Source organism: Pteropus alecto, unplaced genomic scaffold (genome assembly GCF_000325575.1).
Source record: "Pteropus alecto unplaced genomic scaffold, ASM32557v1 scaffold111, whole genome shotgun sequence".
Lineage (NCBI taxonomy): Eukaryota > Metazoa > Chordata > Mammalia > Chiroptera > Pteropodidae > Pteropus > Pteropus alecto.
In genome coordinates, this window is record NW_006431915.1 from 5,977,895 (window position 1) to 6,005,647 (window position 27,753).

General features: G+C 32.0%; 1 protein-coding gene across 1 annotated transcript in view; it reads right to left on the reverse strand.

The window, feature by feature from the left end:
* CUNH9orf84 (chromosome unknown C9orf84 homolog) overlaps nucleotides 1-27,753 on the reverse strand; it is a 49,868-nt gene that overhangs the window by 17,146 nt on the left and 4,969 nt on the right. The window contains exons 3-15 of the mRNA XM_006906104.3: nucleotides 23,168-23,315; nucleotides 22,841-22,971; nucleotides 21,360-21,488; nucleotides 20,327-20,443; nucleotides 19,124-19,232; nucleotides 15,865-15,959; nucleotides 14,904-15,137; nucleotides 11,153-11,566; nucleotides 9,746-9,865; nucleotides 8,672-8,848; nucleotides 5,743-5,847; nucleotides 2,799-2,977; nucleotides 1,653-1,725 (exon numbers count right to left, since the gene is read on the reverse strand). Of these exons, the coding sequence (XP_006906166.1) occupies nucleotides 1,653-1,725; nucleotides 2,799-2,977; nucleotides 5,743-5,847; nucleotides 8,672-8,848; nucleotides 9,746-9,865; nucleotides 11,153-11,566; nucleotides 14,904-15,137; nucleotides 15,865-15,959; nucleotides 19,124-19,232; nucleotides 20,327-20,443; nucleotides 21,360-21,488; nucleotides 22,841-22,971; nucleotides 23,168-23,315 (2,031 nt within the window). The remainder of the gene's footprint in view (nucleotides 1-1,652; nucleotides 1,726-2,798; nucleotides 2,978-5,742; nucleotides 5,848-8,671; nucleotides 8,849-9,745; nucleotides 9,866-11,152; nucleotides 11,567-14,903; nucleotides 15,138-15,864; nucleotides 15,960-19,123; nucleotides 19,233-20,326; nucleotides 20,444-21,359; nucleotides 21,489-22,840; nucleotides 22,972-23,167; nucleotides 23,316-27,753) is intronic.

A 27,753-nucleotide genomic window follows, 5' to 3' on the forward strand; every position in this document is an offset into this window, starting at 1 on the left:
AAACTGCAGAAAGAGATGGGATCCAACGTACAAGTGAAAGATTGGATTTTGAAGGAAGAACATTAATCTCCTTTATAGAGAAAGGAGGTAAAAATAAAAGAATAGAATAAATTCTATTTAATAAATTCTATTTATTCTAAATAAATTCTAAAAGGTAAGTTTGGTAAGGATGGTAGAGAGGGAAACTCTCATTAATAAATATTAGAAGACATAATATCCTTCTAAAAATGAAGGGATGGGTGGCATGGTAGGGGTTCGTGCTATAGCCATTAGATGGATAGAAATGGGAACTAAGAACATATAGGAAGATCATATAGAAGGTATTAAGAGCCCATATAAGTTCAGAAAACATGAGTTTGTAGTGATACTAATCTATTCAATTTTCTCCAATAATGCTCAGCAGCTCAGGTATAGTAAGGAGGTTAAATGTCTTGGTTGATCCTGAGTTAAGGTTTAAATGGAAGGTAGTATAGAAGGATATGATTGATTAAAGTGATGGTCACATCACCAAGCCTGGAAAAAAAATGAGACAAAAAAGGACTTGACATATTATAGATCTCTAAGATGCTAAAGATCATGAAAGAGCTAGAGATAGCTATAGACAGAGAGCAATGGATCAGAATTTAAAATTCAGAGGTAGGACAGTTCTACATTATCACAAGGTTGATGGCATGGCCAAGAAGTGAATATCATTTTTGTTGTAGAGACCAATGAAACTATAAGGTCAGGGTGTTCAGTGAATCTTTCACATGAAAGACATCTAGGATAATGGCAGGACTAGGAGTAAAGAGAATACCATGAGCTAAGTGCACAATTGTCCACAGATGATGGTGAATGTTTGGGTGGTTACTAGATTATGGTAAGATTGAGTGGTAGAGAATGATATGAAAATATGGCACAGCCTCAAAGGATAGAGGAGGAATAATGTTTTGGAAAAGGTAATAGAAAGCAAGAAATGGCCTTCTCATCCCTATGAGGTGTGTCTGTCTGTCTGTCTGTCTCTCTCTCTCTATCATTTACCTACCTACGTACCTACATACCTACCTACCTATCTATAGAGAGAAAATTGTCAGCTTCTATATGAGAGAAATACAGCGAAAACAGTATCATTTGGGGAAAGCTGGGTTTCACTTAAGACAAGGGGGTGAAGACGTTTACATATAACACAAGGTAGAAAGGATTTGGCCAAGGGGGCAGTAATGGGTAGAAGAATGAACTGAAGAATGATACTGTAAAAAGAAGGACTTAGTTTCCAATTCTGATCTTATTACCTGTGAGATTTGGCATGCCACATCACTTTTATGAACTTTAATTTCTTTGTAAAAATTGAGTTAATAAAACCTATTCATAGAGCTGTTGTAAGTAGTCAGTATTATTTAGCAACTAGTAGTATTCAATAAAAGGTGTCAGTTGATAATAATATATATGCAAGAACATTTATTTACATTTAAGTACATTATAGTATATTTATATTACAGACTTATAGTCCAGATTGGTTTAAAAACTGGTTAGATCCCACTGAGTTATTTACTTTTAAAGGATGAATTTTATGGTATGTTATTTTATCTTAATTTAAAAACTTGGTTAGATCAACAGAGTTTTATATTTTCAAGCACATGTTATAAAATGAAGCATAATTTAAAACTCCCTACCTTCCATTTTGCTAAGGATTTCAATGAGTAAATGTTTTTCATCATCAGAGTCCATTCTTATTATGATCAGCACCTGATTAAAAAAATAAGAATTATATATATGTATATCTGAATGATTATTCTTTTTCATAGTCTTGCTACAGTGACAAAATAACAAACTTAACTGGTTATATGAAACTGATGACAATAAGATTCAAAGTAAAATTTGTTTTGTAAAAGATGTCATGCTTAAAAACAAAGAAATAAATTTTGGTAAGATCAAATATTAATGAAAATATTTTGCAGTAGGGCATTCTTAACATTCTTCAAGTATTCCCTTATAAGTGATTCTATCTAGACATAAGTTGTCTCTGCCTTTACTGTTAGTGCTAAATTCATTCCAGGCAAGTGTGAATTTGTTGGAGAAAAACAATGATTTGCTGCTACACCTTCCTGTTTACCATTACAGTTTTTTTTTCTTGGTGGCGGGGGAGGGGAGTTGAGGAGGACAACAAATCAATATCAATTTTAAATTTCTTACTGACTGTTTTATTTCTTTGTGATAAGCAAGTTACAAAGTAACTATAGAGTTGGGGATAAAAATATAGGAGGGACAGAGAGAAAAAAGAAGACCAATTTGTAACCAGATTTAGTGTAAAGCATTTGAAATGTTTTTCTGCTTGAAAAGATTTTAAAAAGCATTTTCTCTTAAATATTTATTAATGCAACTTTCGTATGCTTGAAGTAAGATGGGCAAAAATTTCCAATATAATCCAAGGCAAAAACTAAGTGCTTTTTTTGGTAGAATTATATAAGATGAGATTCTGGCTCAGTATCGAAAAATAAATTATTGCAGTTCTATTATTGGATATATGCTCATGAACTTATAAGTACCAGACAAAATTTTTGAGATTTGGAGGAGCAATCCATAGAAAACTGTGTATAATAAAAATTAAAGTATTTTAAAATTCAAGACATATGAATAATGATGTAGATCATCCTTCCTCTGGGTCTGATTTTGTTTTATTTACTTATTTAAGAAGAAAACAGTCAAAGGACCAAATAATATAGACTATTTTATAATTTCAAAGTTAAATGCAAAAATTTATCTTACATCCAAGTCTTATTTATGCTAATTACTATTATCTGCTCTATTCCAGTATTTACCTTAATTTGCTGTTTACTTTGCATCCAATTTAGTATCTGACATTGTAATTCTTGTATCTTGTAGTTGGTTTCAGGCTTTTTTTTCCTAATGAACTGTACAATTTCTAACTGCCTCCAAATATCATCCAAATAAGAGCCTAAAATACTTTTGTAGACATCTTTTGCATTTGACAAATATCCTGTTAAAAACAAAAGTGGAAAAAAATCATGACTTTTTGTTCTTTGAGAAACTCCATGGTAAAAACCTGAAAGGAAATGAATCATAACAGAGACAGTTAAAACTTCCTTTAATCCTTTTCTGATTTTGATAAAAGATATGGACTAATAGAAACCTTAAAATTGAGTGAAGCCAAAAAATATTTACCAAATATCTCTTTTTAAGCTACATAACATCAATATAACCTGGATATACTCTACATATTCTTGGAGTATATTCCATGCTTTCCTGCTTTCTGGCTTGTTATATGCTATTGCTTTCTTCCTAAACCCCAGGACCTACACTTTCATTCAAGTCCTGTGGAAATGCCACTTCAATGGAATTTTCATGGTATTTTATCTATACTGCTTTTGCATGTGATTTCTGGTTATTTGTGTATATTACTTAACAATCTCATTAGTTTACAAGCTCCTGGGATATAATCCATGATATTTATGCATAATTAATTTGTATAGCTGCTATAACAGCAGTGCTAAAATTCAGACTCACCAAGAGCAATTTTTAAACACAAAATCCTGAGACCATTCTTGAAGGTCCATGTTCAGCAAATCTAGATTGTGTCCCAGGGATTTCTCTGTTTAAAATGCTCTCCCAGTGATTCTACTGCATAGTGTGTTTTGTAAATTACTAAAGTAGAGTACCTGGCATAGTAACTTATCAGGTGTTCAATGAATAGTTAGGCAAAAATGAAATAATAAATTGACAAAATTTAATGTTTATCTTTTATATTTATATACATATTAATTCAAATGTTATATTAGTACAGCTAGACTGATGGGCAATTTAGAGATTGACTTATGTTCTTTCTGTCTCCTAATCTCCAAACCTCCCTCAGATTCTCCTCACTATAATTACTTAACCTTCTGGAAGACAAACCTAATCCAGTAGCATCCCTATTTCAATGGCTTCCTATCATTGACAGAATAAGGTGTACACTCTTTTGTGCAGCTTAAAAGGCTCTTCATGATTTGGCTCTTTCTTACTTCTTCAGGCATAGCTCTTACTGTTTTCTCCCTTGTACTCTTCAATTTAGCCCTATGGAACTGTTTGCAGCATACTCACTGGGTCATTCTTCTTGGCTCTTAATTCTGCCGATAATGTCCTTTCATAATTTATTTACTTGGCAAACTCCTACTTATTTTTTTTTTTAAAATATTCAGCTTAAGGGTAACTGTCTCCGTTCTTTGTGCCATTACTACATATCTCTACTACAGTACCCATTACACACTACTGAATTTATTTCTGATTTAAAGTCCAGAAGTGAAACTCTATACTTTTAACCTTGAAACTTCCAATTTGCTAGCTTGGAAGAGGAAGCAAACTGGAGGCTGGGAGAAAATACAAAATTCTGGAAGGGAGCAGGACAGGCAGCTAGACCCACATGAATCTTTCTTCTTCTGCCACTATAGAGAGAGAAAGAAAGAACAACCTAACTTGCTCTTTGATTTTGAGAGGTTTAGAGGAGTGAGAAAGCCCTCCACTAAAAATGTTTGAGGCAGCTAGGTTATTCATTCTGCCTTCGTACCCAGGGCTTGAGAAGTTAGTTTCTCAACAGAGATTTTACTTTTATAGTATTCTTCGAGGTAGCCAAATAGTAACATCAAAGTTTGATTTACTAAAAGCATTTCTTTGAGGAGCAAAAACAATTTGGTCCAAGTATGTAGCTCTCCATGGTTTCACTTAATCCTAAGGTAAATTGTAGAATACTTAAAAACAAATGTACTTTAGGTAATCCTCCATAAATATTATTTCTCTAATTCAAGGTTTTGATAAGTATTGAGCAGCAGTGAGTCACAACTGTATTCTTTCTACAGCACTGGAAGCTCAGATATTCTAGATTCTGATATTCTGCCTTTACTAAAATGCTTTAATACTCAGCCTAGCTGTAACTTAGTTATAATACATAGCCAGATAATCTAGTATAATACTTTCACTGCTACTCAATACTTATCAAGACCTTGGATTAGAGAAATAATATTTGTTCGGGTCATAGATAAGAGAAAACATCTGGGTCATAGATCAGAGAAAAATTATTTTTACTTTATATTTTAAATAGGTTCTAGAAACTCTAAATTATAAAACATAATCCTATAAGCATACTATTTCTAAACAAGTCTAAATAATCCTGCAATAGGGCCCTGAAGCAGTAATGTTGTAAAACAGATATTTTAATGATTTTGATAGAAAAAAATTGCAAAATCTTAAAAATTTTCAACACATTGAAAATAGTCTTATTTTTCTTACTCAAGTAGTTGATATCCTAATTTATACACACAACTAAAAAAGAAATTGTGGAAGATCTTAACGAAATATAGTTTAGTTATATTTCATCTAGCAAAGATTCAAAGCCACAGACATTCAATGAAGACCTAATATGTATATGGCAAAATGTCATCTTATATTAAAAATTAGTACATGATAATAATTATGCACATCAAATCTGCTTAAGGCCATTAGGGTTCTATAATTCAGGCCTAGATTAGAGAAACCTAAACCTATTTTTCTAGATAATGATAGTTGTTACAGCTAATTTCTTTTAATGAGTATAAACAGAATAAAATATATATTCCATCGTATTTATGTCAAAATGTATATAATGTTTAATGTGAAAGTAAAATAAGTTACACAGTTTCTTATATGGTGCGTCTTTTTCAGAAAAGTAAAAGTATTTTCAAATGACCTATTTCAATAGAAAGAGAAAGAAGATTAAAAATTTTCCCCACAAACCCAATGCTGTGTCCAAGCTACATGTTAAAAGGACATCTCTAATTGATACCAGAAGGTGTAAGAGAGCAGCATGCTTGAACGTCGTTTCTCTTTCATCATTTGTATCTAAGTAAGCAAGAACATTAAAAACATTATACATTAGAATTTTAGAATATATATCCAAATGCTTAACAATAATAGCTAACATTTATTATTGAGTGCTTACTAGGTGCCAGGCTGTGTATAAGCTGGTTATTTCATTGATTCTATAACAATAATCCTATTAGGCAAGTTTATTATGATCCTTATTCTATGGATGAGGAAACAGTCTTTATGAGGTTAAGTAATTGTCCCAGGTCGATTTGTGAATAAGTGGTGGAGGTGGCATTCAAACCCATACAGCTAACCTTAGAGCTCATATTCTTGTTGCTTCCAAAGAATATCCGATTATTTCTACTCTTGGTGGGGAAAAAGGTCAATGATTTCCAGTTATGAAGCAAGAAGAAAATTAAACTCATTATTGCCAACTGGTTAAATTAAAGATGGAAGATCATAACATAAAGCAATACCTTGAAATGGGGGTGGACACCTAAGAATATTTGTCTAAAGATGTGACTCAAGCAAGAGCTGTAAATATAGGGCAGCACAATTGTCTAATTAATGTGTCCATGTAGTTTTGAGAGCTTTTTGATGATGATAGATTGGATTTTGGTGTGAGCAAAAGTGAAACCAAGAAGACAGGATCCTAGATCCACTGCCCCAGTTTAACAAGAGAAGTTCTACTTTTCTCTGTTTTATACAGTGGGATTCCATTAAATATTTATTTGAACAGATTCCTGCTAAAATGTTTGAAAATTGCCAATCTAATAAATTTTTAGAAATTAAGAGGCAACAGGAAAACCAGTTATGGGTAGTACATGTCCAGCACCTTGAAGGACTTGTGGAAACAAGTCAATCAAGAACTGGAAGGGAAGAGAATAGAACAGGGAAACCAGATTTGATATCATTTTTCTTCTATCCTTAGGAGTATATTTCTTACAGTGTATGTCTGAAGCTGATGAATTCTTTCAGTTTCTATATGTCTGAAAACATCTTTATTTCACCTTTATTTTTATAATATATTTTTGTCTAGTGTAGAAAACTAGGTTGATTTTTTTTTCTCAGTATTTTAAAGGTGTTACTCCACTGTATTTTCACTTGCATTATTTCTGACAAGAAAACTGATATCATCCTTATCTTTGTTCCCCTTATTCAACATATCTTTTTTTCCTTCTGGCTGCTCCTAAAATTCTATTTATTACTGGTTTTGAACAACTCGATTATGATATGCTTTGGTGCATCTTTATTGTGCTTCTTGTGCTTAGAGTTCATTGAGTTTCTTGGGTCTGTGGGTTTGCAGTTTTCACGGAATTTGGAAAGCTTTCAGTCATTATTTAAGTATTTTTTGTTTACTCCCTTTTTGCCTTTTCTTTGATAACTCTAATAGTACTCTAGGCTATTTGAAGTTTCGTAGCCTATTGATGCTCTTTTCTTTCTTATTTTTAAAATTCTTTTATCTACTTGTGTTTTATTTGGGATAGTTTCTATTGCTATGCCTTCAAGTTAACTACTCTTTTCTTCTGCAGTATTTAATCCATCATTAACCCCATCCAGGGCATCTTTCATCTCATACATTATAGTGTAGTCTCTAGAAGTTTGATTTGTGTCTTTTTCATGTCTCTAAATTATTGAACATATAGGATACACTTATAATAAGTTTCAGTGTCCTCTGGTGATATTAACATCTTTGTCAGTTCTGAGTTTTTGATTATCTCATTATGGGTTGTGTTTTCCTGTCTCTCAGTAATCTTTGACTGAATGCCAGACATTGTGAATTTTTCCTTTTTGGGTACTAGATAGTTTTGTATTCATATACATCCTCTTAAGCTTTGTTCTGGGATGCAGTTAAGTTCCTTGAAAATAGTGTGATCATTTGGGTCCTGCTTTTATGATTTGTTAGGCAGGTCCAGAGCAGTGCTAAGTTTAGGGGTAATCATTCTCTACTAGTGAGGCAAAACTTTCCTAAGTATTGTACTCAATACCCCACAAATTTTGAGTTTTTCTAGTCTAGCTGGTGGGAACAGGCATTATTCTCTGCCCTGTGTAAATGCAGAGTACTATTCCCTCAATCCTTTCAGAGGGTTTGTTTCCATAACCTCAGGTAGTTCCCCAACCTGACATATACTCTGTGATCAGCTCTGCTGAATACTCGAGGGAGACTCTCTACAGATCTCCGGGACTCTGTGTAAAGCTCTCTGCTCTCTAATATTCTATCCTTTGAACTCTAGCTGCTTTGGTCTCCCTGGCCTCTCAGTTCTGTTTTAACTCAGATTGTCCACCATGTTCTTCTTCTGGTATATCTGCCATGGCCTGGTGATTCTTTCAAAGTGGTAAGCTAGAGCAATGGTAGGGATCAACTCATTTGTTTCTCATTTCTCAGGAATCACTGTCCTTCATTGCTTGATGTCTAGGCTTTTAAAAACTGTTTTTATGTATTTGTCTTTGTCATTTTTTTTTCTGTATTTCTGGCAGGAGGGTAAACCCAATTCCTGTTATTCTATCTTGGCCAGAATCAACTTTAATCTATTTTTTGACCTCTCTCTTTTTTGGGAGGAAACTAAGTGGTTCAGGTGCTATCATTAGTAGGGTTAATTTGGTTTCTGTAATAGGAATCTGGCAAGTAATATATGTCAATGGAGCTCCACTAGAAGCAATGCCAGATGATATTTCTTAACTTTTTCTCCTTAGTTAGCTGATCCTCCAGTATTGGTCTATGGGTGACATATATTGAATTACAGTTTTGCCTTCACCCGTAACTAATTTCTGCATTTTCTACATTAAATTTTAACTAATATGATATATAATCCATAAATTTATAGCCTTTTCAATAATGATTTTTATTTACACTCACCTTGGTGAAGAGCATCACTTATTACTTTTTCTTGTTCCTTTAAGAGAAACCTTGTTTGGTCAAAAACAACAGTGGCAAATTTCCAATTAGCAACAGGAAGAGTACAGAAGCATGCAAGCTTTTTTAAGATAGGAGTAGCTGCTGCTTCTAGGATACAGTATGCTTTGCACTGGCTATCTGCAAAAATAAAAGTATGAAAGGCAATATTTTTATAAAGATGGTGTGTTCTTGACAAACCAATTAAACATGTTACTTCATGGAAATCTGAACTCTAGCTAAATTCTTTACTGAGTTAAAAATCATGAGTTTGTATAGAGGCTTACTTAAGGAATTTTATTCTAAATAAACTAGTAAAAATGAAACACTGCCCCTGTACAATTAGTATAACTTTATGGCTACCTTGTTTATTAGAAAGTATTTATTCAATAACTAACTCAACATGGCAACTATGAAGAACCACATAAATAGAATCATATATTTTTTTTCTCTTCCCTTGACTATTAACTTACAATCTTAAGACAACCAAATTTATGGCAATGACAAATTGTTTCTAGTTTTCACTAGAATATCAATGTTTAATGTATTCATCTAAAGGCCATGAATAAAATTGAACCAAAAGAATGCAAAGATGTTCAAGAACTAGTGTCATCTTTCCTTATCGATTTTGATAATGAGCATGATGTTCGTAAGTAGGCTGTTCTTTAGGAGCCAAAGAAACAAAAATTTTAATCACTATAGGAATCAATAATAACTTATTTATATCACCCTAATAGTGTGTAAGGGAACAGAGAAAGCAACCCTTAGCAGATAATTTTTTAGTCTGGGGCAAAAGTCTGAATTGTTTGCTCTTCTCTGATGAATGTAGAGAAGCAGCAGTTTAAATGAAAGAAGAAATAACAGTGGACTGGAACAGGGCAATGGGGAGGGACAGAGATAGTAAACAGGGCATTCCAGGGTTGGAAATAACCTGAAGGTAAGAAGAAAATACATGGAAAATGAGATATATTCTAGAGACCCAGGAAAAGTCTTTCAAATTTACTTAATTTGATTGTATCTTAAAAGCTTATAGCATACCTGATGCTTGAATTTCAATGACATTATCTATTCCCTTTTCTTGATTTATTTTCTCTAGAGTTTTATTAGTACAAACAATAGGACTTTCTTCTGGAAGAGTTGAAGAATGTTCTTCTTCATCTTGATATTCTAATAAAAAAATTTGCATTGTTCAGAAGAAACTTAATGTTGCTTTACTTAAATGCTTTCTTCTATTGTGATCGCCATTGTTAAAATTCTTTGAAACCTATCAGTATTAAGTTGAACTATTCAGGTCAATGAATCTAACACTGCACTAGGGTAGGAAGCTGAGTGGTAATAAGGGAAAGAATGTGGCATCAGATCAGTGTTTCAATCTCAGTTCTGACATTAGTCTCGGTTTTCTAATATATAAAATATGGCAAAATATACCTACTTTGAATATTGTTATAAGGATTAAACAAGTACAGTTCCCAACACCTAAAAAAAATGTACTGTTCTACTTTATTTCATTTCTCTATGACTTTCCACATACCCTTTCTTCTCTATGTCATGAATCTATCCTAATCAGCTCCCCTCCCACCACCATGGGGAATCCTGTCCCAGTCCGATATAGTATGGAACTAGGTAGGTAACTCTATGTAGTTCTGGTGTTTAGTTAGCAAGCCATTTGGCTCTCAGACTAAGGTCCTTTCTCCAACTTAGTCTTTATTAGTAAAAGAGGTAATATTTTGGTATATATTTTACTTCTTGTCTTATTTTATAATTGATTCAGGGGCAAGATCTTGTATACATTAATAGTACATAGAACAGTAAGACCTAAATATGCTCTAACTCTCATATATAAATGTTTTTGTACTAAAAAATATTTTTGTACTTATTTCATCTGGGTAACCTGTGTCAAACATGTTCTACAACACAGATTTTCTTTTTTTACTAGAAGTAAAATGTTATTATGACGCATTACACTACCTTTGATGTGTTTATAAGCAGTGAATGTAAAATAGTTACAATAGAAACTCTTTGGTAAAATAAAAACGAGTAGTAAGTAATCAACTAGGCAAAGTGTTCTTAAATACACATTAAAATATAAGTCAAAATACTAAGATAAAAATATTGGCTAAAAGAGAAAGAAGAATGCAGAACGATCAACAAAAGTTAAAAATATTATGATTCTGTATGGCCAAGTTGTAGAAAGTTTTACAAATAATGACTTTTCTTATAAGTTCAAATGCACCTTTTAATTTGTTTGAAAACCTATATTTCTCTATATATCTATATACATCTATCTCCATACACAATAAATGTCATGAATCAATGATGTTTTCTTTGACTTTGAAAAATAATATATTCTATCTAGAAGATTTATTTTTTTACTTTCTATAATAAATTATACATTTAGTCCTTGAAGCTATCATATCTATGCCAAAATATTACTAAATTACCCACCATCTTTCTCATCAATGTCTGTGACTTCAGTCTTTGAGGTGCAAGTTTGTTTATTTCGCAGCATCATAAAGTCATTCAAAAGGTCTAAATTACTCTCCCGTTTTTTACCATGTTTATAAGACGCTTTTCCAATTTTTGAAGAGGGAGATGATTCAGTAGATAGTACTGTACAATCAAGTTGCAAGTAATCGTTATTTTCTTCATTTTGTATTATTCTGTAAACTAGTTCTTGATCAATTTTTGTTTTTTCTTGTTGTTTTGGACTTCTAAGAGAGATATATTCATCAGAAAAACACAGGTCTGGCACTTCTTTTATTGGAGATGGACTTTTTTGTGGAAGTGATAAATTATCACTTATAGATTCCTCGTTAATAAGTTCAATAGGTGAGGAAATACTTGTATGGTCTAGCCATGCTGAAAACAAAAAATAAAAAATATCCAAATGACTTCCATACCTAAATAAGTATTCTACTAGAGTATTAGGATAACTTTGTGAGTTTTTATTAATGTCATTTGATTCTTAGGAGTACTTTGTTTATTGCTTTGAAAATCAATATTTGATCTGAATAAAATACATTTTTTTTAAAGAATAAAAACCCAGTGTATCTTTTTCTCACTATCAAAGCTAGGTTTCTAGGCAAAAAAGAATTCCAGAAAAGCCTTATTGCCAATAGGCTTATTGTAAGTCATATCCTTGGAGGTAACAGTTACTCTAAGGGACAAAAACTTACATACCAAGCAAGCCACAGACTGAAAGAAAATACTTGCAATACATATACTTGAAAAAGGTCTGTATCCAAAATATACAAAAAACTCTTATAACTTAACATTTAAAAATAAAGCCAATTAATAATTTGACAAAATGTTTGAATAATACTTCATATAAGATATATACATGCTGCAACATGAACGAATTTGAAAACATGCTAAATGAAAGAAGCCAGTCACAAAAGACTACATATTGTATGATTCTAGTTACATGAAATGTGCAAAATAGGCCAATCTATAGAGACAGAATAGATTAGTAGTTCCATAGCTGAGGAAAATGGAGAGTAACTGCTAATGGGTACAAGATTTCTTTTGGGAGGTGGTATAAATGTTCTAAAATTGATTGTGGTGATGATTACACAACTCTGTGAATATACTGAAACCCTCAAGTGGGTGCATTGTATGATATGTGAATTATATTCAGTAAAGCTATTAAACATACATATATATATTTTAAAGACATACTAATGGCCAATGAGCATGTAAAAAGCTGTTTGTCATCATTAGTTATGGGAAAAATACAAATCAAAACACAATGAGATACCACAACACACCCATTAGAGTGCTAAAATTTAAGACTGTCAACAAGTGTTGGCAAGATATAGAGTAACTATAACTCTCACACATTGCTGGTGTGAATGCACAATGATGCAACCACCTTGGAAAACAATTTAGTCATTTCTTATAAAGTTAAACATACACCTACCATAAGACTCAGCAATTCTACTCCTAGATATTCACTCAAGAGAAATGATAACATGTCTACGAAAAGGTTTATACAAGAATATTCATAGTAGTTTTATTCATAATAGTAAAAACTAGGAAAAAAATCTGGGAGAGTTTAAAAACAAACAGTGGTACATTCATATAATGAAAAATTCCTCAGTCATAAAAAGAGATGAACTAGTGATATACACAACATTGTGAGTGAATCTCAAAATGTTATGATGAGTGGACAAAGCCAGACACAAAAGAGTTCATACTGTAAGACTCCATAAATGAAATTCTATAAGAAGAAAAACTAACATATAGTGACAGAAAATAGACCAGTGGTTACCTGGGGTCAGAGGTTACCTTGGTAGAGGACAGGAGTGAGATGGAGGGAGCATCACTGCAGAATACAAAGGAACACAGGGAACTCTTTGGTGCTAGAAATATTTTGTATCTTAATTGTGATGGTAGTTTCACAGGTATATATATTTGACAAAATGCATCAAACTATACAGTTAGAATGGATGCATTTGATTATACCTCATAAAGTTTATTTGAAAAAAATACCTATAGGGCCATCTAAATAATGTAAATTAGTGAAATATATGGCAGTGCGTAAATCATGATCTTTGAAAATTTCGTATTTTTCCCTTCCAAAATGTGGTCTAGAAAATTTTTGGTTTTGTTTTAGCTTTTATTAGAAATATTGGTATACTCTACTTTCCCCTTAACTATACTAAATCTAAGACAAAAGTGCAAGAGCAATGCTAACGCCAACTAACACCTGGCCTCAATTTGTGTGTGCTGAAAACTATGGTAAACTGGAGGGTGTGTGGTCTAAACTGGTGAGCTGTTATTGGCCCCGGTCAATTGCTGCCATATGAAAATCTGAATGTGGTTTTTGGAATCTTAAAGACAATTTCAAAAGACAGATCATTTATGTGCAACCCTGCAAATTTTAAATGTTGGTAACTAATGAAAACCATATGGGTCAATAATACGTGAGCTGAATAGAAACCTCAGTGCTACCAATTTGCAACCTCTGAGATATTTTCTGAAGAAATTTTGGTATGTTTAGCAGGTAAATAGGAACTGTTTATTATTTCATTTTCCTAATTATTTTCCTTTACTATTTTCTCTTTAACCACCCCTACCCTGACAACTTGGCCATGGGCTCCTGATACTGTTATTACTTTTTAGACTTCAGAATTAAACTATCATTATAGTTTTATTAGATATTAAGGTAAATAATGGGTTTTATTTTAACTTAAAAATAGTTACATATCATAATAAAGACTTTACATAATTTATAGAGCTAATACATTATTCTGGATATCTGAAGGCCCCATAAAATCTTCCTCTCCCTTTTCTTCATCAGCAATCTAACATAATTTCTTTGAAAATTCTTCTTCTACTGTGGGTAATCATCTAGGCCTTGGATTGACTGGTATGCATTTGCTTGATATAGCCTGCTCATTTATTCTTGCTACCACATCCAAAGCCCTATGTCTTCTCAAAGACATTGCCAAATGTCTTTCCAGTTCTTATCTCCTTAGAGCAGTCTCCCAACGTGCACAATACTTTCTAAAATTCATTTTTAAGTATATTTATTTACTCTATAATACACTGAAAATACATTTTTCCGACTCCTTTAAGATCTAAATTAATTAGTAACTATTACAATAAACTGATTTTAAAACAATATATATATAAAATTAAAACAATGCATATATACTTCAAAAACATACAATTCAGGTTAAGTATGTTCACTTTACTATAACAGCACTTATAGCAATCAAAATAACTCAAAAGATCAATACTCAAAAGATATTTTTGCCTTCTTAAATTGCATAAGTGGAAAAGGCTAAATGAGTAAACTTTTTGATAACAAAAGAAGATTTTCTATTGTTGAGGAGAGATTACTAGTTATTATCGAACAGAGTTCAGCTGTCAGGTCAAAAAATAACAGTGCTTGTTTGTGACTAGGCTGAGTAAACAAAAGCTGAGATGGCAATTAATCATTTATAAAAGGAAACAAAGTCACTTTAATTGAAAATGGCTAGAAATTTTAAAACTGAGACTGTTAAATTTTAGGACAGAAAAAGATTTTAGGATTAGCTGGTCAAACTTATTTTTTCAAGGAAGAGCCAAAGCTAATATTGAGTGCTGGAATTTAGTTACATTTTCCCAATCACCTGGTGGAAAACCAGAATCTAACACTACCTCATGCTGAAAATGTTCACACAAGTGATATATACCATTATGTACTTACATTCTAATTGCAACACTTTTGTAGGCAAAAATATCTCCATTTTAGTATCATCAGAAGACAGATCATGATATGTAGTCAGATGTTCCAAGGTGTCTGTCTCTATCAGATTTAGTCCTGCTTGTTTCCACCACTCTGGGCTTACGGGAGTAATGACAAGGCTTTCTTCTTCAATAGAAAGTATCTTTTTCAAATCTGTAACTGAATATTGACTATTGGGCTCTTCAGTTCTTGGCACTTAAAAAACAACAACAACAACCCCAAAAACAAATAGTCTGACACAGTCCACAGGGCAAAAGAGATGAAAAATGCAATAAACAGAATCACTGAAAATTTCATATGAAATAGATTTTCACACATTAGGGAAAAAAAGTAAAACTTGAAGTTATATCTGGTATTTCATCTTCAAGATTGAATATTTGTGAAAGTCCAAAATATTATAGCAATAGTAGTCACATAAAAAATTTATTTCAATCTGTACAAATATCATGAACATAGTTATTCTAATATTTAGTAGGAGATGGAACTATTATTTGTTTGACTTAGTATTTATGAAATTAGTGCTTTTGATCACATTTTGAAGAAGTAATGTAAGATTTATTAAATCAGAAATTCTAATTCATTATAATGAGTGTAAATAAGAAAATATAGTTGATGAATTTTATGATGACTATCATTTTAGATATTGTGGTACAGGGCTTTCTGCTTCATTACTTTTAGCTTCGAGACTTATTATAATTTATAAAGGAACTAAAGCAGCACAACTACTTAACATTATTATCTGTATTATAAGCATCAATCAAAAATTAAGATTATAAGTTTTGAAATTCTAATTTTGGAACTGTGGTTTTTATATGAGAGTAGTGATGATAATAAAAACAGTAAAACTGACAATTACATTTCTACAGATTGTAGGTTTTCACCTATACATTTTATTTAGCATTCAAAATTATTTAATCTTTACCTGGAAGTAAAAATAGGTTCAAAAAGCTTCTACAGCTTTCTAATTGCCACATCCCAGAGTAACTGTTAGCTGATTCTTCATCAGTAAGCAAATTACTGAAAAAAAAGTTAAAGTTTAATACATTAATACTATCAAATCATATTGCATAATACAATTTTAAGAAAAGAATTTTTCTAAGTATTTTTTGCACTCAAAAGAAAATGAAAATTTTATAAATGTGTTAGCTGAAGTACAGAGTTCTTACTATGACCTCCTCTTGGAAGGTTTGCCAATTTGTCTTCTCCTTTACTGCTCCTGCCTGCCTATAACTTACCCCCACCTCTAAATCCCTTCATGAACCTGGAGCCAGAGGCTGATTTGGGAGGGTTTTCCACTTCTTTCCATAAACTGTGCCAGCACCAATCTTGTAAGTCACCCGAAATAAAAATACAATTTAAAATTACTGTACTTTCCATAACAAATAGTAGCTTCCACACAAACGTATATAAAATTGTTGTCCCCAAGTCCATTCTAAACAGAAAATCTGGAGCCTCTACTGACTGAGAGTCAGAACTATGAAAAAGTTCTTCTGTCTGCTCTATCTTTTCAGGAAGTGACAGGTCCTAAAGTTTAGTTCAGTCCTTCAATATTGGTAGGTGTGTGAGTGATATGTGTTCTTGAAATTTTTGGGGTACTGGGGGGAGAAGAGAGAGGAAGTATGCATGACAGTCAGTGAAAATTACAGTTCATCAGTAGCTATGAAGATATTAGCCTTGTTAGGGAAGAGAGTATTAATTCACAACCCCCTTAATCTATGCTCACAAAAGTCCCACTCCTTCCTAAGTGAGAATTGATTATATTCTGTTTCTCTGTACATATGAAACATATGAGTATGCCAATTATAATTATAAGTACCGCTAGTTAAATTGATGATTCTGGGCAGTAGCAACCTTAGTTTTATGTCTAAGCCATCCAATTTACCCACATAATTAAAAAATCTGGCATGTGGTGGCAAAATCTGAGAATCTACACGATTCTTGGACCTTCCCAAGGTCTCTTTGGCATCTAGACACCTCAGACTGTAGGCAACGTTTTTAAAGTGAAAGGAAGGGGAAATGCTTAGGCAAGCCATGTCCAACAGGAGACTGTAATATAGACAAATATTCTCAGTCTTAACGGAAATTTCTGAAGACATGTCTGAATTTGATATATTCTGTGGTCATATATAAAACTGTGCTCACAATTCAGTAATCAGTTAGTGCAGGAATAAAGTATTATGCCATATAGACTTTTCTTTTTAGCCCTATAAAATTTAGCAGAGTTTTGTATGTGGTAAGCCCTAAAAATATCTGTTAACTGAATATATTTCCATCTAAAACGTGTCTAAAACAAAAGTAATTGGGGCCATAAAAGCAAGTTAAAAGTATAATTACATTGCATAGTATTTTTCCCTTCTGTTGTTTTCTTATTTTATCACTTTTTCTCTTTGTTTTTAATTTCATAGTTGAGGTATAAATCCATTTTTAAAATAGGAATTTTAAAGTTTTTATATTCACGAACCAAATAGAAGTGATTTACCTCTTGTTAGAGAATGTAGTAGTGATGAGACAAATTCTTTAAGTTGAGACAATGGCCTTAGAACCTTGGATAATTTAAGTCTTCTGTTCTAACTTTGGCAAATCATTACCTAGATAAGACTTAAGTTTCACAAAGCCTCATTAGATATTTGAGTTATAACAATAAGTAGATATACAACTTATGTGATTAAAACGTTTGTTATTGTTTAAGTAAATATTTTTAATATCAGATTGAAATTCAAGATTATACTAATTTCTGCTAGTTTGTCTCATATTGCCAATCTGCCTTAACAGATGGATTAGGGCGTATGGAGTAAATAAAAAGCTAAAAGAGCACTAAAAGAGACAGTATGGGTCTTGCAAATAAACATCTTGTACCTTAGCAAAAGGATTAAAAACATTTAAACAAATTATAGGTAGTTTCTGTACTTGTCCCATGCAGTTTTTTAGAGCTCATGTCTCATATGGGCAGTTCTAGTTCACGGTAGAGTTCTGTATATCACAGATGTGTCCCCTGAATGACATAATTCTTTGCCAGAGATGAAGATAATTAAGACTCTCAAGGCCAGGCTCCTCTATTCTACACCCTGACGCCTTCCTGAGACCACTAACAGGAGCCTGAGCAGCTAGTGATGAGTTGTTCCAGTTGCTTCCAGTACCCAACAGCATTCCCCTCTGATAGATCAGCCAATCATAACTAAGAACTCAAAACCACACACATAGCTCCTACAGTGTCCACTCTAAGAATAATTTATTAAAGACTTGTAGACTTTTTTTTTGGTAATTTTCATAAAAATGTGTTATTTTAGGACACCTTAAATTCCAGGATTACAGTAAAGAAGAAGAGGACTGTATTAGTTATGTTCTTAGTTTTGTAAGTGGCATAAGAAGCAGAGGAATGGGGTGACTTTATTCCAGGATAGCAAAGACAATATTAAGTTACTTGTATGCCACATGGTATCAGATAGCAACCAAAGACTCTTATCAGAGGGCAAAGATGCTGGGTTATTAAGCTGTGCAATTTTGGCTCAAACTAGAATACAATGATTCAGCCCTGCAATATCAATTCTGAGAAGATTATAGACCAGTCTGTATAGTAACAATGGCGTGTTGAACAGATTTGTGGATCAATATTTGGTTCTACATGTCTGGTCCCCCCAACACCAACACCACATTGACAGAGGTAAACAAGGTCAGTGGATGACTTCTGTTAGAGATAGGACATGATCCCTGATACTCCTAGGAGAGTAAGCTGATAGCCAAATCTATTGGTCAACCACTGTCCACACTGTGCTGGGATCCTTGACTATTATTGGTCAGAGAGCTATGACAAATCTTTCGGAAGACTTCATAACAATTCTGTGAAGCATAAACTGTTATTATTCCAATATTACAGGTAAGGAAACTGAGGCACTGGGCAACTAAGGTCACAGAGCTAGGTAGTGATTGAGCCAGGCAATCTGGCTCTAGTTCAGGGCTCTTAACTCCTTATTATGTCCTTCTAAAGTTATTTTATGCAGATAAAAACAAGTATGTACATGTATATTCATATATTCCCTCCAGTTGCTTACTATAGACACGGTTCTACCTCTTAGATTTTTTTTCACATAGGTATCCTAGAAATTGCCTTTACATGGAGAGATTTAATTAAAGACTGCTTGATCTGAATTGCAATTTGAATTCTAGATATAATCTTTACTTACATTTTAGAGATAGGAGAAAATGGAAATGTCTGAAGTCCTGTACGTAATGAGTTCACAGAAGAATATTCATTTTTTAGGTGTAGGTAAGTTAATGGCATTTCTAACTCTTCTAGAATACATAAAAATTAAAAAATTACAATATTACATAAACATTGAATAAAATTAAGTATAATTTAGAAATTTTTATTAGCAACTATTATATTTGACCATTATGTTACAACAAAAGTTTTCAAGAGAAAAACTTGGGTTATTTGAAATACAAGATAACAGTTTTAAATTTGCATCTAAATAAGGAATCATACACATATCACATGGTGTCTCAACTGTGATAGTGGTGATTTTTAAGAAAATCCATTAATTAAGTTTTATTGAGTTTACTATATGAGATAAATTCTAAGAGCTTTATGTGTAATAACGTTTTTAGTTCTGACAACTTGTGTTGTCAATACTTAGGAGATAGTACTATTTTTATCTCCACACTAACTATTGGTGATGTTAAGTAAATGATATTAATGGTGAGTAATCCTGCACCTTAATAAGTCTGGAGTCTAGGTGGCCTAGCACAGAGTTCTATATTTATAGGGTGGGCTTGACAAACTGATCCTCACTTATTCATAAGTGGTCAGTATGTTTCCATCACTTTCATAAATAAAGAGGTAAATTTCCAAATAGATAATTAATGTGATCCAATTGTAAATGTAACCAACTAACCGTACCAGCGACATAGTTAAGAAGCATCACAATTTGCCATTACACTGAAACAAAAGATGATTCTAAGATTCCAAATGTGATAGAATTAATAACATTAGCAATAATGATAGGATTGCTTTGAGGGATTAAAAAGTTAAATTTACAAAAATGTAACAAGGATTAGCAAGATTGCTAATACTGAGATGAAATTTAATATTTTTTTCTGAGCTATAAGATTTCTATTTTAAATATTAATGCTATTTTATCCATTTTTCCCCTTGATCTTTGTAACTCTCTGTATATTATTCAGTTTTGATGCTAGAAAGATGACTTAATGATAGTAACAAATGTAAAGGAACAGCTAAGAGAAAAAAAATGACAACTTAGATTGCAATAATCAAATTTTAAATATGAAAACTTTAAATATGTAGACTTTATATGTGAATGCATTGTACTTTTACATACTATATACGTAACCGCTGATAAACTCAATGATTTATTCAAAACTTCCACCTGGTTCACTGTGCTCTGGTTTGCTATGTTCTGGTTCATATTTGCTTTGAATGGCCAAAATCTCTGTGGGGCTGCATTTTATATCCTCAATGTCTATTCCATGCTTGGTAGTAAGATCTGAAAAGAAAAAGAACGTCTACTATCAGCCAAAATGCTATTATACTAAAGTTTTTATAATCTTGTTCATTCTTCTGTGACAATGACTCTTAGTTAGCATACATCAAAGCTAAGTGAAGGCTGGGATTGTAGTAAATACCATAGTCATCCCATAAGGTCACTTGTTTTTTCCATTCATAGATTTAAGTTGTGGTATGTTTTCAAGTTCTGGTAAGAATTTGATTAACTTATTCAGGTTGGCTTTTCATTCCCTTGTTTTGACTTTTAGGCTGATCAGTAATTTCCTTGATTTAGTCTTATCTGCAAGAATTCCTTCAAGCCTGTGGTCTATTGATAAGTAGCATGTCTGTTCTCAGTGGATATCACAAATCCCCCTTCATTCCTCCCTAATATTATATAGCTTTCATCATTTCAACTGAAATTTATGAGAGGGCAGTTAAATATTTGAGCTCAAATTGTCATTAAAAAGAATTTGACAAGATTTACTAAATCTAACTGGGATGAAATCATTTAAATTTTAGGTTATTACTCTCAGTCATCTGATTCCATGAATCATAATCTTACTCTGAGCTTTTCCATACCTAACTAAAGTCAGCATAGAAGTTGTTAGTGCTTTGTCATTGTAGATAAGAAAACGACTTTAGAAAATCAGTATAGTCATAGGTGTCGTAACTTTATTTGTGTAATTATTTTGAAATGATAAATTTCAGAGATGTTTTAAGCTTGTAAGGGTATAAAGAGAAAGACAATGAGAAGAAAGTTTCATCAATAGTAATACTAAGATTTCACCATGTAACCTGCAGAACACTTTTTAAAAATCTAGAGGTTCAGAAAAAAAGTTTAACGAACAAGAATTTTTATAACAAACATTATTAGGTAGTTTTTACAAGTAATAGATCTTTAAATTAATTCTCACCTCTTTTGAAAAGCTTTTCATTTTCATCTTCATAATTTATTATTTCTGGCATTATGTTTAATAATTCCTTCAGTTCTGAAAGTGATGGAATATCAACTTGTTTGAGGCCTGTAGGTATTAAGAATTCATTTCCAGACAAAGTTGATGGCTGAAATAATATATAAGTAAAAAAATTTTTAGTGAGGTTTTCCAAATAAAGATTCCTGAACTCAGAAACAGATTTCTTTGTTCAACTGGTATATCAAATTTTAAGCTAAACCCACACTCAAAATTTTTAATGCTATGCATACATTAAAAAAAAATAGAAGTGTAGCAGCCCCAAATGTATCATTTTACGAGCAATGTTCTAAGTGATGTCCTTTATGGCTCTGATTACATTAGTGATATACAATATCCCTAGATGCAAGAATATCTTCTTTTGGGTTAACAACAAATTTTAAAAATTCTTTATTAAAAATAATCACTGAAGCAGATGAGAGATAGTGAATGGGGAGAAGTGAAAAGGGGTAAATGGAATGGAATGGATCATCACTGCACTCCCTGGAATGTTTCTCTTTCATTCCTACAGAATTAGGTTCCTCAACAAGACTGTATTATGTGCATAACTCAGAGTTAACTGGGGAAGAAAGACGGGGGAATGGAGAAAAGGTGTTACTAGGTGAATTAATATTTTTACCACATGTGGGAAAAATTTTAATTGTAAGGCAACCCTTTAAATGACTTGACATCTACATATAATCTCCTTTGAATGATTTAAGGAAAGCCCCCAATATATAACATTTTCAGTTGTTTTAAAAAATGTTTAAAGTAACTTTGTAAAGGCATCTAATCTATATGAGTCTAGTTTTTTGAGCTTGTTAAACTGTGAAAAATTATTTGCACTCTCAAATGCTAGAATTCTTTACATGTTAACATCATAAAACAATTTTGCGTGCTATTGGAACTATATGCTAAAAAAGAGGGGCTGCTTTTGAGAAGATTGACCTTTAATATACAAAGATGTTGTCCTCCTTATTAATCATTTTAGGCAGCACTTAAAATGCAGTCTCAGACCATTCTTATTCTTATTTTTCAATGAGATCATTTCTCCTAAAGTTCAAGTCGTATCTGTTTTATGACTCACATATCAACCTTTCTAGCTCCAGTTTCCAATTTTTAAATTGGAACATGACCACTTAATGTCCTATACCAAGTATAATGATTAAAATCATTGAGAGAGGTTTTAAAATTCTTTATACGTGGGCTTCACACCAGACCAATTAAATCAGAATATATCTAGGTAGGACCCAGGCTTAAGTATTTTATTAAAACTCCCCAAGGAATTCCAATGTATTGCTAAGGTTTAGAACCACTATCTTAGAAGTAAATTTGATTTAACTGATATACGTGCAACCCATTATCAAGTCTTTTCAACTTGACAATAGAAGATAGTCAACGTATATTACTAAACATTTTAAGTATGCTTTACCACTTTTATAAAAATCTTACCAAAAACAATATGTCATTTAAATCTGCTGTATCTTCTAGCTTCTCTTTATAAAATTTCTCTTCATCCATGTAAAAATCTTCTTTCGCAAGACCTTTGAAATCTCCTTGAAAAGGGAAGCGTTCACTTAAAAAAAAAGCCACATTAAATTACTGTTTACTAATAGCAAGTTACATACTAAATTTGGCCAATCAAAATACATAATGATTAAAATTAGAGTGAGATAGAGCAATGATAAAATATTCATAAGATCTAGACTTGTGAGCATACAAAGAATATTTTCTCCTCTTAAAAATATTTACAACATTAGGCAATTAGGTACCTCAAAAAAATAGCTTCTGTGAAGACTTGCTCTTTAAAATCTGAAAGGGGGTCCTTTACCAAATACAGTTTTAGCCTATTCAGTAGAGCATGTAAGGTTGGTAGCTGACTTTTACAGGTAAAAATGATTTCTTCATCAATAAACAATTCTGAAAGAAATAAGAAATGTAAGTGAATAATAAAAAATTGAAAAGTTATATAAAGGATCTAGATAGTTACTATAGTCGGCCATTAGATAAAGTTGAGGTTTCAAACACATTTTTAATTCTTTAGTTCTTTCTTATACTGTGTATATAAAGCATGTAGCATAGTATTGGTATATAGATAAAAGCTCAATAAATTTTAATATTATTTAGTATACTGAGTAGTAAACAATAACCTGAAAGAGTTATAATGACTCATATTTTTTCAACAAAAATTAATTTAATTAATGAAGAAAAATCTCTTGTAGTCTTATGTTTCAAAATAGCCATAGATAGCTTAAACGAAATTGTAAAGAAATAAAAGCATTTGACTTTTGATGACTCTAATCTTTTCTTCTCTGCATCATTTTGCCTCTTAATCCATCCCCAGAGACTCTGACATGTAGGGAATGGAGACAGTCTGCGAAACCTACAAGTCAGACTAACTCTGATTCTAGCATTCTAGAGTTATTGAAACATGTCTGTTATAAAATTAGTTACAATGAAAATTATATAGCAAAGTCTCTACTTGAGAAGTGTGATTATATCTTACATATTAGAAAACACTACTGCTAACAGAATAAATTTCTCCTCTCTATCCCCACCCTACTTAGTTGTGTCAGGATTTTAACAGTTTCTGAGCCAAGAGAGAGAACATAAATCCTGGCTCCACTCTTCAAAAAACTCTGGGGTGGAAAGAGAAAAAGTAAAATGTAAGCTTGGAAAATGTAAGCTCAGGAACTACTCAGAAAGCCAAGCTCCCAAAAGCAAAATCCACCTTGAAGGGGAGCAATGGTATCTTGTGATAGGCAGTGGTGTTGGAGTTAAGTAATTTTAGAATGGCGTGAGAGAGAGGAAGCATGGAGTGATGTCCCCATGATCAACTACATCACTGGTGTGCATGTGCTTAATAAATATGTGATATAAAGCAGGCAGACAGGGACCATCCCTTCGCCTGGTGCTAACTCGAAACATCAAAAGAGAACTTGTTATACAAACTAGCCTCATAAGAGATTGTTAACCTGTTAAATTCTTAACAATCTTGCGGCCCACAGCTTCCCATGAAACACCAAAGAAAGCTAGATCATGTTCCATGTCTAAGCAGGGCTTATCTGAGAAAATTTAAGGATGGTTCATTTGTATATCCATTTTGTAAATATTAATGAAGTTATATTAATAGTAAAAACACAAACAGCATTAGTTTATATTCTCATTTGCACGTTCAACTTCTAAACACAGACTCTCTAGCCATCTTCTCTTCCAACAGGCTAGCTAATCCTGTTATTTCTGGGAGTTCATATAGTTTTGTTTTCTAACCACCCTTTTTAGATGCAGCCGCTAGATGGCAGCATCACACCACAATTAATGTTCCTCATACCTATACAAAGGTTTTTGTTTGTTTTTTTTTAACCAAGGGTGCTACTTCCTTATATTCTTATGGCTATACATCATTCCCTGGAGTGCTTACTCCTATTATATGTACCAACACGGATAAGGAGACTTTTCCTCTATTGTAGAGGAGTGTTAAACTGTCATGAGGAAAAAAATTTTGGCTAGTTAACTATGAAAAGGAGCAGAAAAAAGAGGTCTATTGATAGGAAAGAAAATAGGTTTATTCTTTGCAGAAGATATTTTTGTCTACCTAGAAAATACAAGATAACTAAATGAAAACAAATAAAAGCATTCACTAAGGTGTCTGGTAAAAAATTATAAAATCACTGGTTTTCAAATATACATAAAAACCTAGTCAAAAATTAACAGAAAAACTCATTCATAATGGCTACAAATATACAAATATGGAGGAAGAAATATAACAGAAATGTGCAGAAAATATATGGAGGCAATCATAAAACTTCAGTGAGGATTTTTTTAAAAATTAAAGAAAAGGCAAGATAATCCCTTTCCTAGCTAAAAAGACTATAGCAAAAATTTTAAAAGTTCCCAGTAATATTAAATTTCTCAAGAGATCTGTTTTGGAACTTGGAAAACTGATTATAAAGTGAATCTGGAAAACTATAGATATAAGAGTAAGAAAAAAATGAAAAAGGAGACTAATAATACATGTTATAATTATATTCAACAGTTAAAACTGTATGATACTGATACAAAAACAGGCAAATCAAAGAACATAATAGAAAATTCAGAAACAAACTCTAATGTGGATAAGGATTTGCTATGTGATGTAAGCAGCGTTTCTAACCAGTGGGAAAAAAAACACTATTCCATAAATGATATTGGGACAACTGCCAAAACATTTGGAAAAAAATATTTTTTATTCTTATTTTTAAACATAAACTAAAATCTTAAAAGAAAGTATGGATACATAATTATCTAATTCAAGGAAGAATTTTCTAAGTATAAAAGCAATGAAAGAAACTGTAAAGGAAAACATCGACAGGACTGATTAAGTTCAAATTAAATATATTCGGGGTTATCAATATTTCTGATATATAAAGGGTTGCTTTCTCTGTTCCCTTACACACTATTAGGGTGATATAAATAAGTTATTATTGATTCCTATACTGATTTTGTCCATTACATTGGATAAATATATTACTACAACATCAGTAATAATATACTCAATGATGATAAGGCTGGCATAAACAGGTTATTTTCATACCATGCTAGCGAATAGATAGCTAAAAAAAACACAACTTATATCAAATGATTCCACTTCCAGGGATTCACTTTAAGAAAATAATTGGAAATGGAAACATACATTTATATGTACACATTTGAAATTAAAAACATTAGTGCTCTCAAATTGGGAAATGTATGATAAATAAGATTAAAACTGCAGTTATTAATAGCCATACTTTTGAAGAAAACTTAAGTATATGGTGAAATGTTCCTAAGATAATGGTAACATTTAAAAATAATATAATGCATATACAGTGTGATCATAATATAAAATGATTTATGATTAGATTATAGGATTATAATATTTTAGTAAAGGGACCATCTATATTTAAAATGTAAGTATCTTAATAGTCATAGAAAAACATTAATAAAATTCAATCCTCATTCATGATCAAAAGCTCTTAGCAAACTCAGCACAAAAAGAAGCTTCCTCAACCTAGTAAATTCTTCTAACATTTCACCATGGAGAATGATATAAACATTGAAAATGAAGTAAACATTGAGATGATATTTACACCATTTTATTAGCAAAACACTAAAGGTTTCCTTTACTGTCAGAAACAAGACATATGTGGCAATTATCACTACTTCTACTGAACAATGTACTGGAAATCTCAGTCGGCACAGTGAGACCAAAAAAGATATAAATGTTGTAAAGGAAGAAACAGATGGCCAACGAAATCACTATCTCAAAGAGATATCTATACTCTTATGTTCTCCGTAGCATTATTCACAACAACCTAAGTGTCTGTTGACAGATCAATGGATAAGGAAAATGAGGTGTATATGTATATACACAAGGAAATATTGGTCTGCCTTAAAAAAGAAGGAAATCTAATGACACAGGACTCATAAAGAAATACAAAATATGAAAAATTCATATGTATTTTAAAAAGTTTTGCTTTTATTTTTCAATTATAGTTGACATATTATATTAGTTTCAGGTGTACACCATAGCGATTAGACATTTATATAACTTACAAAGTAATCTCCCCCATAAATCTAGTATCCACCTGGCACCATACATAGTTATTACAATATTATTGACTATATTCTCTATGCTGTACTATACATCCCCATGACATTTTTGTAACTGCCAATTTGTACTTCTTAGTCCCTTCACCTTTTTACCCAGCCTCTCAACTCCCCTCCCATCTGGCAACTATCAGTTTGTTCTTTGTATCTATGAGTCTGTTTCTTTGGGAAACTCAAGCCTATTTTCATTCAGTGACTTGTAAAGATGGTTCTGATTCTAGCTGATGATAGCGATTATAAAATTTGCCAATAGTAGCTTCTAGTTTGCAACATTAATAATAATAATGTTTGGGTAGCCTATTTTTTTTTTACAAACCATCTCTTTATATGTACATCTCTTTATTTGATCCCCACAATTTTTTGTAAGAAATTAAAAGAATAAATTAAAATAAATTATAGAAGAAAATTGAAAGCCATGAAATTTTAAATAACTGTCCCAAACTTGCAATAATTTTTAAGGGTAGATTTGGACTATGATCAAATCTTCTGATCCCAAATTCAGGCTCTTCCTACTATATCATACTCTCAAATTTGGACTTTAATGCAATCACTCTATCTTACTTTCTTCCAAAACCATAAGAGGGATTTAACTATGTATATATCATCGCATACTTATTTGTCAACTCTTATACAGTTTATGTATAAGATCTAAAAATCTTATACAGTTTATGTATCTACATAAAAAGAGCAGTAAAATAACTAATTTATTGTTCAGGCTCAAGCTATAGCA